This window comes from Hyaena hyaena, unplaced genomic scaffold (assembly GCF_003009895.1).
Source record: "Hyaena hyaena isolate Hyena2069 unplaced genomic scaffold, ASM300989v1 scaffold_120, whole genome shotgun sequence".
NCBI classification, from domain to species: Eukaryota; Metazoa; Chordata; class Mammalia; order Carnivora; family Hyaenidae; genus Hyaena; species Hyaena hyaena.
Genome location: NW_024080752.1, coordinates 2,132,090 through 2,144,588, shown reverse-complemented (window position 1 = coordinate 2,144,588; position 12,499 = coordinate 2,132,090). Strand labels below are relative to the sequence as shown.

Below are 12,499 nucleotides of genomic sequence, written 5' to 3'. Positions count from 1 at the left end.
AGCATTGGGTGTTATGTGGAAACTAATTTGACAATAAACTATTTGTAAATAAATAAATAAACATTTAAAAAAGAAAAGAAGAGAGGACTCAAACAAAATCACAAATATCAAGAGGAGAAATAACAACCAACACCACAGAAATACGAAGGATTATAAGAAAATATTATGAAAAAATGAAATGGCAACAAACTGGACAACTGAGAAGAAATGGAGAAATTCCTAGAAACATATAATCTCCCATACTGAATCAGCAATAGAAAATTTGAACAGAGTACCAGCAATGAAATTGAATCAGAAATCAAAAAACTTCCAAAAAACAAAAGTCCAGAACAAAACAGCTTCACAGGAGAATACCTGTTCTCCTCAAACTATTCCAAAAAATAAGAGGAAGGAAAGCTTCGAAATTCATTCTATAAAGCCAAGAGTCCCCTGATACCAAAATCAGATAAAGACACCCCCCACATACAAAAAAGAGAACTATAAGTCAATATCTCTGATGAGCGTAGACAGAAAAATCCTCAACAAAATATCAGCAAACCAAATCTAACAATAAATTAAAAAAAATCATTAACCACGATAAAGTGGGATTTTTGTACAGGATGCAAAGGTGGTTTAATATTCAGAAATCAGTCAATGCGATACATCACAGTAATAAGACAAAGAGTAAGAACTATATGATCATTTCAATAGACACAGAAAAAGCATTTGACAAAGTACAACACCCATTCATGATAAAAACTCTCAGCAAAGTAAGTTTAGAGAGAACACACCTCAACATAATAAAGGCCATATATCACACCCAATAATGAAAAACTTTCCCCCTAAGTTTAGGAATAAGACAAGGATGTCTAGTCTCACCATTTTTATTCAACATAGTACTGTTAAGTCCTATCTACAGCAGACAAGAAAAAGTAGTAAAAGGTATCCAAACTGGTAAGAAGTAAAACTTTCACTATTTGCAGATGACATGATACTATATATAGAAAATCTTAAAGAGTCCACCCCAAAACTACTAGAAATGATAAATGAATTCAGTAAGGTTTCAGGATACAAAATCAGTAAGCAGAAATCCACTGCCTTTCTATATACTAATATGAAGTAGCAGAAAGAGAAATTAAGAAAACAGTCCCATTTTTTTACAGTCTCATTATTTACCATAAATAATGAAACACCTAGGAATAAACTTAATCAAAGGGGATGACCACTGTACAAAGACCTGTACTCTGAAAACTGTAAAATGCTGATGAAAGAAATTGAGAAACACAAATGGAAAGATATTCCAGGCTCATGGACTGGAAGAACAAATATTGTTAAAATGTCCATACTACCCAAGGCAATCTACAGACTTAATGCAATCCCTATCAAAATACCACCAGCATTTCTCATAGAAGTAGATCATAAAACTTGTATGAAATCATAAAAGATCCTGAATAGCCAAAGTAATCTTGAAAAAGAAGAACGAAACTGGAGGTATCACAATCCCAGATTCAAGATACGCTACAAAACTGTAGTCATCCAAACAGTATGGTACTGGCACAAGAGAGGACACACAGATCAAAAGAATAGAGAGCCCAGAAATAAACCCACAATTACATGGTCAATTAATCTTTGACAAAGGAGTCAAAATATGCAATGGGAGAAAGTCTCTTCAACAAATTGTGTTGGCAAAACTGCACAGCTCCATACAAAATGAAATCGGACATTTTCTCACACCATACAGAAAAATAAACTCAAAATGTTATCTTATATCTGCCATAAGAGTTAGATCAAAGACAAGAAATATCAAGTGTTGTTGAGGATGTGAAGAGAAAGGAACACTTGTGCACTGTTGGTGGGAATGTAAATCACTGCAAGAACCATGGAAAACTATATAGAGGTTTCTTTAAAATTTTAAAATAGAGAGGTGCCTGGATGGCTCAGTTGGTTGAGTGTCCAACTTCGGCTCAAGTCATGATCTTGCAGTTCTTGGGTTCAAGTACCATGTCGGGCTCTGTACTGACAGCTCAGAGCTTGGAGCCTGCTTCATATTCTGTGTTTCTCTCTCTCTCTGCCCCTACCCCTTTACACTCTGTCTCTCTCTCAAAAATAAACATAAAAAAAATTTTTTTAATTAAAAAAAAGAGAAAAATTTAAAATAGAGTTATAATCCAGAAATTCCACTACTGGGTATTTACCCAAAGTAAATGAAAACACTTATCTGAAAAGACATACACACCCCTATGTTTATTGAAGCATTATTTACAATAGTCAAGATATGGAAGCAATCAACCCAAGTTTCCATCCATCTATGAAGAGATAAAGAAGTAGTGGTGTATATATATGTATACAATAGAATATTACTTAGCTCTAAAAATGAATGAGATATTGCCATTTGCAACAATATGGATGGACCTAGAGGGTGTACTCTTAAATAAGTCAGAGAAAGACAAATACCAGATAATCTCACTTATATAAAAATTTAAGAAACAAGTGAACAATTTAAAAAACAAAAGCAAAAACAGACTCATAAATACAGAAAGCAAACTGGTGGTTGCCCCAGAGGGGAGGTAGGCAGGGTGATGGACAAAACAGGTAAATGGGATTAAGAGTACATTTATCTTGATGAGCACTGAGTAATGCATTGAATTGTATTGTATGTCCAAAAGCAATATAACACTGTATGTTAATTATCCTAGAATTAAAATAAAAAATTTTTAAAAGTCCATAATCCTGTCAGTAAAGAACTCCTTCTCTTCCAACCTGGCTACTGAAGGTAACAAATTATTTGTTTTTGTTCATCATGATGTTTTATTAATAAAAAAGCTTATATGTACTCCTCTCCCATCTCCAATCTTCTTGAGGAGCTTGCCCTAAAACGTATATGAAGCTTAACGATTTTAGAATTTCTATATTTAAGTTAAAATATGAACATGCTTCATATCCTTAGAATTGCTAAAGCATTAAACAGAATGATGAGGTCACACTGTAATGACTGAACCCAGAAGAGCTGAAACCCCCGGCCCACCTTCTCTTGCTTATCTTCTTCCAATCTAAATAAATAGGCACATCAGGACACTAAGTATCTTCATCTTTTCTATGAGAGACAATTAAACATTTTCATTTTAATGCAATGTAATTTCAATGTTATCCTACCAGCAGAAGAGTTAGAGGAAGCTATGACTCTCTTATCAGTGAAAAAGTTAAATGACCTATAAGAGGACAAACCCACACTCTGATCTTATTAGCACTATATTCTGAGGTCAGGTAAATTTTAAATGTTAACATGATTAAAATGATTATCAAACAATAATTTTTTAATCATCTACCACGAAAACACTGAAGTTCAGTTAAACTTACAATTCAATTAGTCCACTCCAATAACCTCCTAATGCCACAGTGAACACAGCAATTACAAAAATAACCACCATAGTATAGTCAAAGTTGGGCCACGATGGAGAATACATTTTCACAGTAATGTTATCTCCAAGAGTCTGAAAGGCAAAGTAACAGTTAAAATATAAGAATTAGTTTTCTTTCTACCACAGCATATGGCAGCAATATTCTAATTTCTGTCTGATACTATACATTAGAAAATTCAGAACACTAGAACCATTTTTGACAACATGATGTATTCTCTTATCATAATTATGAGGCTATACTTTAGTTTATTAAATCTTGGAAGTTCAGTGTTCCACACATATCTTGTCAGGGATTTAAAGCTAAGATAAAGGATATAACCCAGAAATTGTTAAAAAAAAAAATCAAAACACATCAGTATCTTTTCTAAAGTAGGGGCTCTGAAGCACTTACTGCTCACTTGGAAGTGAACATTTCCCAAATAAAGACCTGACTGGCCTTTATAGCTTCCTGGGAGCAAATGGAGAACGTACAATTTAAATTTATTATCAGTGGCTAAAAGTAAAGAATTGTACTATGTATAAGCTTTGTAAAATACATAATTATTAATTTACCTGCTTCATATCTTTAAAATCTTTGTAGTTTATAAATGCAATCACTATTTTCACATCATGAAATTCAGATTTGTTCCCTGAAGGAGGAAACTAAAAGAAAAAAACATATTATGTAAACTTATGAGCTACTAGTAGATTTACAGAATAAAATACACATTATTCCATTAAATATAAAGATACTTTTTTTTAAGTTATAAAACAAAGTTTCATATGTTCCTTCTTGATATTATAGTTAGAGTTCTCAAATTGGAATCCTTTTAGCATAAACTTAAACTGATTTATGTGTAGGTATATCATATATATATGTGGGCGGGTGTATGTGTATAGTACACACACATATACATACATGCTTGTTGCTAACAAATATGTTAGGACAAAGCCTTGTCTACTTTAGGAATAGAAAAGAAATTACAGGGGCACCTGGGTGACTCAGTTGGTTAAGTGTCTGACTTCAGCTCAGGTCATGATCTCAGAGCTTGTTGTGGGTTCAAGCCCTGTGTCAGGCTCTGTGTTGACAGATCAGAGCCTGAAGCCTGCTTTCAGATTCTGTCTCCCTCTCTCTCTGCACCTCCCCTGCTAGTACTCTACTCTCTCTCTCTCTAAAAATAAGTAAACATTGGGATGAAAAAAAAGAAATTACAAAGATTTCCAATTAAATGCCTATCAGTGCCAGAACGTTTATTTTATTTATTTTTTTAATTTTTTAAAATGTTTTTTATTTATTTCTAGGAGAGAGAGAGACAGCGTGAGCAGGGGAGGCTCAGAGAGAGAGGGAGTGACAGACTGAAACAGGCTCCAGGCTCTGAGCTGGCAGTCAGCACAGAGCCCGACGCAGGGCTCGAACCCACGAACCGTGAGATCATGACCCAAGCGAAAGTCAGACGCTTAACCGACTAAGCCACCCAGGTGCCCCTGGGACGTTTATTTTAAAAGAACCTTAAATGATTATTCAAAACCCAGCCCATATACTACACACCAAAAAGGAAGTTTAATTCCTGTGAAGTTCAAGAGTTATTAAGTTTTACTACTTACTAGGACACTATTATTGGCAACCAACAATGCTTCAGCACCTCCTGTTTGTGCAATTTTGGCTTTTTCAAGAAAATGGCAGGTTCCCCACTGTACTACAACTGCTTTGTTCTTTATTCCTTCAGGCGGAATATCAGAAAGGTTGCACAATGGTGTGGTAGTCAGATTCATCAAACTGATAGAAGTCTGAAAAGAAGAAATGTCTTTAAAATGATAAAGATCGTATTTCACAAGAAATGCATTCAGTGACAAAGTATCAATATTGGTTTAATACCAGGTTCTTTTAAATTAGGAATATTTTATGACAACCAGGCTTTGAGTTAAGTATTAAAATTCTCTAACTTGTTTTTCCCACAGATAGAAAAACATGTAAGCCAAAGCAATAAAATAATCATCATATATTACAGCTAATTCACGTACCAAAACATAATACTCATTCTTGCCTTTCAGCAATTTTATGTTTATAAATAAATACTAAGTGTGATTTACTTACTGCATTTTCTAGGGTACTTGGAAGATTTGTCCAATGAGGGTTATATAGCATGCAGTAGTCCTTAGACGGTACAGGTTTGCCATTTCCAGACGCATGCAATATCGCTTCCTGAGCAGCTGTCTAGGACATGAACAATAATTTTCACACTGGTAATAATCTGGTTTGCCAACAACAAAGACTTTAATAATGCTATTTATACATAAGGTTTGACAATACTTCCTTAAGAGGGAAGATCTTCCAATGAATTTATTTCTTATTTGAGGAAACACTGAAGTTACATATATTTGCCCAGAACACATTCTTAAGAAAACTAAGTCACTTTCTTATGGGGACACCATTATGACCCTTGTTATAAAGGGGCACATCCCACAGAGGATTCTTGTTGTGTGATAACTTCAATGCTCCCTTCACACCCTGAAACTGTCTTTCTCAATCTCTTATTAGTTATTACTTCACTGTTTTTTTAAGTTTATTTTTATTTATTTTGAAAGGGGAGAGGAGTAGAGAGAGAAGGAGACAGAATCCTAAGCAGGCTCCATGTTGTCAGCACAAATCCCAATGCAGGGCTCGAACCCACAAACCATGAGATCATGACCTGAGCTGAAATCAAGAGTCGGACACTTAACCGACTGAGCCACCCAGGTACCCATACTTCAGTGTTTATGTAGTGCACTTAATATTCCTCAACCTGTCTTGGATGTCCACTCTCACCATGGTTATTGAACACAGTACTGGAAGTCTGACCCTCAGAAATCAGACAACAAAAAGAAATAAAAGGCATCCAAATCAGCAAGGAAGAAGTCAAACTTTTGCTATTAGTAGATGACATGATACTCCATGTAGAAAACCTCCACTAAAATATTGCTAGAATGGATACATATTCTGTAAAGTCTCAGGATACAAAATCAATGTACAGAAATCTGTTGCATTTCTATACACCAATAATTAAACAGCAGAGATAGAAATTAAGGAACTGATCTCATTTACAATTATACCAAAAACCTAGGAAATAAACCTAGCCAAAGAGGTAAAAGATCTGTACTCCAAAAACCATTAACACTTATGAAAGAAGTTGAACATGACACAAAGATACAGAAAAACACTCCATGCTCACAGACAGGAAGAACAAATATTGCTAAAATATCTATAGTGCCCAAAGAAATCTACACATTCAGTTCAATCCCTATGAAAATATCACCAGGAGCTTTCAGAGAGCTACAACAAACAATCTTAAAATTTGCATGGAACGACAAAAGACTCGGAATAGCCAAAGCAATCGTGAAAAAGAAAAGCGAAGCTGGAGGTATCATGATCCCAGACTTCAAGCTATGGTACAAAGCTGTAGTCATCAAGACTACAGTACCAGTATGGTATTGGTACAGAAAGAGACACACAGATCAGTGGAACAGAATAGAAAACCCAGAAACGAACCTACAACTATATGGTTAATTCATCTTTGAGAAAGTACGAAAGAATATCCAATGGAAAAAAGACAGTCTCTTCAACAAATGGTGTTGGGAAAACAGGACAGCAACATGCAGAAGAATGAAACTGGACCACTTTCTTACACCACACACAAAACCAAATTCAAAATGGATAAAAAACCTAAATGTGAGACAGAAAACTATCAAAATCCTAGAGGAGAACACAGGCAGCAACCTCTTTGATGTTGGCCACAGAAACTTCTTACTAGATAGACATGTCTCTGGAGCCAAGGGAAACAAAAGCAAAAATGAACTACTGGGATCTCATCAAGACAAAAAGCTTCTGCACAGCAAATAATCAACGAAACTAAAAGGCAACCAATGGAATGGGAGAAGATATTTGCAAATGAAACATCTGATAAAGGGTTAGTATTCAAAATCTATAAAGAACTTACTAAACGCAATATGCAAAAACCAAATAATCCTCTAAAGAAATGGGCAGAAGACATGAATATACATTTTTCTAAAGAAGACATACAGATAGCCAAGAGACACGGGAAAAGATGCTCAACATCACTCATCATCAGGGAAATACAAATCAAAACTACAATAAGATACCACTTCACACTTGCCAGAATGGCTAAAATTTAATAACTCAAGAACAACAGGTGTTGGTGAGGATGAAGAGAAAGGGGAACAATTTTTGCACTGCTGGTGGTAATGCAAACTGGTGTGGCCACTCTTGAAAACAGTATGGAGGTTCCTCAAAAAGTTAAAAATAGAACTACTGTACAACTCAGCAATTGCACTACTAGGTATTTACCCAAAGGATACAAAAATATGGATTTGAAGGGGCACATATACCCTGATGTTTACAGCAGCACTATCAACAATAGCCAAATTATGGAAAGAGCCCAAATGTCCACTGACTGATAAATGGACAAAGAAGATGTGGTTTATGTGTGTGTATGTGTATATATAAAGGTATGCATGCGTGTGCACGTGCCACACACACAATGGAATAGTACTCAGTCATAAAAAAGAATGAAATCTTGCCATTTGCAACAACATCGATGGACCTAGAGAGTATAAGCTAAGCAAAATAAATCAGAGAAAGAAAAATACCATATGATTTCACTCTTATGTCGAATTTAAGAAACAAAACAGATGAACATGGGGAAAGGAAAACAAAGTGGGAGGCAAACCATAAGAGGAACTCTTAACTATAGAGAACAAACTGAGGGCTGCTGGAGGGAAATGAGTGGGGGATGGGCTAAATGGGCGATATGGATTAAGGAGGGCACTTGTCATGATGAGCAATGGGTATTATAAGTAGGTGATAAATCACTAAATTCTACTTCTGAAACTAACATTACACGGTATGTTACCTACCTAGAATTTACATAAAAACCTGAAACATTAAAAAAAAAAAAAAAGAAATCCTTCAACCTGTCCTAGCTTCTATATTTGACAAGTACAGTTCAAAAAAAAAAAAAGGTATATTACTGTTTCTAAGTGCTACTCATGAAAGAAATTCTAAGAAACTACAACTCTCAAGTCTTGAAGATTCTGCAGCTGCCTATTCAAAAAGACCAACCTAGAGTTCAGAGAGAGGAAAAAGAAGAAATGAAAAAGCGTTCTGTCCTCTGCCTCATTTTCCACTACCTACGGGAAAACAGGCAGAGAAGAGCTAAGAAGTAATTGAAAAGAATAACTACTGCAGATGGGGTGGGAGGTGGGAGTGGAGAGTATGTAATTAAGAAACACCTTGAGATAATTAGAATATCACATCACATCACAATTCCCTTCAAACCTGAACTGATCCAAATCCTTTCTCTGTCCTCCTCTGAACAAATCTTCCTCTAAACCTTTTTTAAAAATTTAAAAATGTTTATTTTTATTATAATTTTTGAGAGAAAGTGCGCGTGCGCGCGCGCGCGCGCACACACACACACACACACACACACACACACACACACACACACAAAAGCAGATGAGAGGCAGAAGAGAGGGAGAGAATCCCAGGCAGGCTCTGTGCTGTCAGCAGAGACCAATGCAGGGCTCAATCCCACAAACTTTGAGATCATGACCTGAGCTGAAACCAAGAGCTGGATGCTTAACCAACTGAGGCACCCAGGCAACCCTGAACAAATCTTTCTCTAAAACGTAAGAGAAAAAAGTTTGCTTGGCAAATAATGATAATGTACCAAGCCTCTACCATTTTTGCATAAAATTGGTAATTTCATAACAGGTAATCTAAATTTATAGAGTACAAAAATTTTCTAATCCATGCTCTCTTACCTAAAATCTCCTCTGAACATTTTGGATTAGAAGGCTTTCTGGCATATTTGGGACTTCATTAGTTTATGGATTTAAGCAAGTGTAGGGAATTTATAAAACATACTATCACATTACACAGAATAATGAGATAAGGAAATTATTTGTGGAAAAAAGAAATGTAGTTTTCATTCAGCTGTTTCCTTGTTGGTCATGAATGGATTTATTTGACAGCAGAGGTGAACCAATATCCTAAATTCTTACTGTACACCCAAACTATTTGTAGGTTACAAATTATACAAACTAAACAGTATATTTAGGTTATTTTTACACACATGTCTGATCCACTATTGCTGTTTTACTAATGAGGACTCTGAGAGTTAGAGAAGTTACTAACATAACTTACATAAAGTTATATAGCAGAATAATCAATTCTATCTATAGAGAGTAATCCTGCAGATAATCATGAGGGATGATTAAGTTTAGGTTAAACACTTTTCTAAAAGAGTAATCCGTAAGTAAGTTGGGTACTTCTTTTTAAAAAAATTTTTTAACATTTATTCATTTTTGAGAGAAAGAGAGGCAGAGTGTGAGCTGGGGAGCGGCAGAGAGAGAGGGAGACACAGAACTCCAAGCAGGCTCCAGGCTCTGCGCTGTCAGCATAGTGCCTGACACAGAGCTCGAATTCACAAACTGTGAGATCATAACCTGAGCTGAAGTTGGATGTTTAACTGAGTCACCAAGTGGCCCTAAATTGGGTACTTTTTAATGAATCGAACAATGTGCCTGGGTGGCTCAGTTGGTTAAGTGGCCAACTTCCGGTCAGGTCATAATCTCATGGTTCAGTTTGTGAGTTCGAGCACCGTGTCAGCCTCTGAAGTGACAGCTCAGAGCCTGAAGCCTGCTTCAGATTCTATGTCTCCCTCTCTCTCTGCCCTCCCCTGCTCACGCTCTGTCTCTGTCTCTCAAAAATAAATAAATGTTAAAAATTTAAAAAAAAAAATGAATCCAACAAAATGGCACATGATGTCCTAGGATGTCCCAGCATTAGTGATGCTGAGTTTTGATTATTTGATTAACCTAGTAAACTGCAGGATTTCTCTAGTATAAAGTTATGTATTTCTTTCCCTTTGTGATTGGTTAGAAAGTAATCTGTAGCACCATGTAAATAGTTCAATAACCTCTCACCTAGCTTTTAGTCTCCATGATGATCCATGCCTGAATTTAATTTTACACATTACATTGGGGGTTGAGAAATGGTTATTGTTTTTAATACTGTAATTCCTTCTGCATTTATTAGCTAGTATTCTTTAAAAAAGAGCTTTACTCTCTCCTACCACCTTTTGCTTGGTATCACTAGAGGTTCGCTGATTTTTAAAAATTTAATGTGGGGCGCCTGGGTGGCTTAGTCGGTTAAGCGTCCGACTTTCGCTCAGGTCATGATCTCGCGGTTCGTGGGTTCGAGCCCCGCATCGGGCTCTGTGCTGACTGCCAGCTCAGAGCCTGGAGCCTGTTTCAGTCTGTGACTCCCTCTCTCTCTGACCCTACCCTGCTCACGCTGTCTCTCTCTCTCCTAGAAATAAATAAAAAACATTAAAAAAAAAATTTAATGTAAAGTATTTATTTGATGTTCAAATTGTCCCAAATTTGGTCAGCAGAGCCTCCTGGAGCTGGCTCTTTGTACCATTCTAACAAGACCCCATTAGTCTTTGAGGACTTCCTTATTTTTTGGCACAAGATGTCCTAGGCTGACTTTATCCTTTACCTGTCATAGGTCTCGAACCAGTTATCCTACTAAGCTCCTTATGGAGAAGAATGGTATTTAGATAAAGATTTGGGTTCTAATTGTACACAATCCTGCTGAAGTAGTATAGCCGTTAAATAGACAATTTATCAATAAGAATGTTAATATACAGAATCCTGATTCATATCCTACAGATGTATTACAGAGAACCCAGAAATAAACCCATGTGTATTCAATCTATTAATCTATGACACAGAGGGCAAGAACATACAATGGGGAAAAGACAGCCTCTTCAAATGGTGCTGGGACAACTACATGGACAACAAATGGACAACTACATGCAAGAGAATGAAACTAGCAAACTGTCTTTTTTCCTTCTTTCTTTAACAAATATTTATTTAAGTAATTTCTATACCCTACGTGGGACTCGAACTCATGACCCTGTGCTCATGAGTCATATGCTCTTCTGACTGAGCCAGCCAGGTGCTCTCAGACCATCTTCTTATACCATACACAAAAATAAACTCAGAATGATTAAAGACCTAAATGTGAGGCCTGAAAACATATAACTAGAAGAAAACATAGGCAGTAACTTCTGTCATCAACTTTAGAAATAATTTTCTAGATACATCTCCTCTAGCAGGGGAAACAAAAGTAAAGAAAAACTATTGGGATGATACCCAAATAAAAAGCTCTTGCACAGTAAAGGAAACCATCAACAAAATGACAAGGAACCTACTCAATGGGAGAAGATATTTGCAAATAATGTATCTCGTAAGGGGTTAAAATTCAAAGTATATAAAGAACTTACATACTTCAATAGCAAAAAAGACAAGTAATCCAATTTAAAAAATGGGCAGAAAATCTGAATAGACACTGTTCAAAGAAGACCTACAGATGGCCAACGGACACATGAAAAGATGCTCAACATCACTCATAATCAAAACTCAAAACTGTGATGAGGTATTACCTTATATCTGTCAAAATGGCAAAAATCAAAAAGATAAGAAACATCAAGTGTTGGTGAGGATGTGGAGAAAAAGGAATGTTTGTGCACTGCTGGTGGGAATGAAAGCGTTACAAACACTGTGGAAAACAATGTGAGGGTTCTTTAAAAAATTAAAAATAGAATTACCATATGACCCCAAAATTCCACTACTGGGTATTTACCCAAAGAAAATAAACAACAACAAAAACCCCACATTTATTTGAAAAAATATATGCACTACTATGTTTATTGCAGCACTATTTGCAATCAACAAAAGTGTCAAACCACAGGTGAATGTATAAAGAAGTGATATATATATATATGTATATACATATATGTATATGTATATACATACTGGAATATTACTCACCCATAAAAATGAATGAGATCTTGCTATCTGCAACAATATGGGTGGACCCAGAGGGTATAATACTAAATGAAATAAGTCAGTGGTGTGCCTGGGTGGCTCAGCTGGTTAAGCGTACAACTTCGGCTCAGGTAAAAGTTCCATGGTTCATGGGTTCGAGCCCCATGTTGGGCTCTGTGCTGATGGCTCAGAGCCTGGAGCCTGCTTCAGATTCTGTGTCTCCCTCT

General features: G+C 36.0%; 1 protein-coding gene across 2 annotated transcripts in view; it reads right to left on the bottom strand.

The window, feature by feature from the left end:
- SPPL2A (signal peptide peptidase like 2A) overlaps window positions 1–12,499 on the bottom strand; it is a 55,483-nt gene that overhangs the window by 27,487 nt on the left and 15,497 nt on the right. For both annotated transcript variants that reach the window (XM_039237147.1, XM_039237149.1), the window contains exons 2-5: window positions 5,473–5,592; window positions 4,983–5,165; window positions 3,951–4,040; window positions 3,337–3,470 (exon numbers count right to left, since the gene is read on the bottom strand). In XM_039237147.1, coding sequence (XP_039093078.1) covers window positions 3,337–3,470; window positions 3,951–4,040; window positions 4,983–5,165; window positions 5,473–5,592 — 527 coding nt within the window. The remainder of the gene's footprint in view (window positions 1–3,336; window positions 3,471–3,950; window positions 4,041–4,982; window positions 5,166–5,472; window positions 5,593–12,499) is intronic.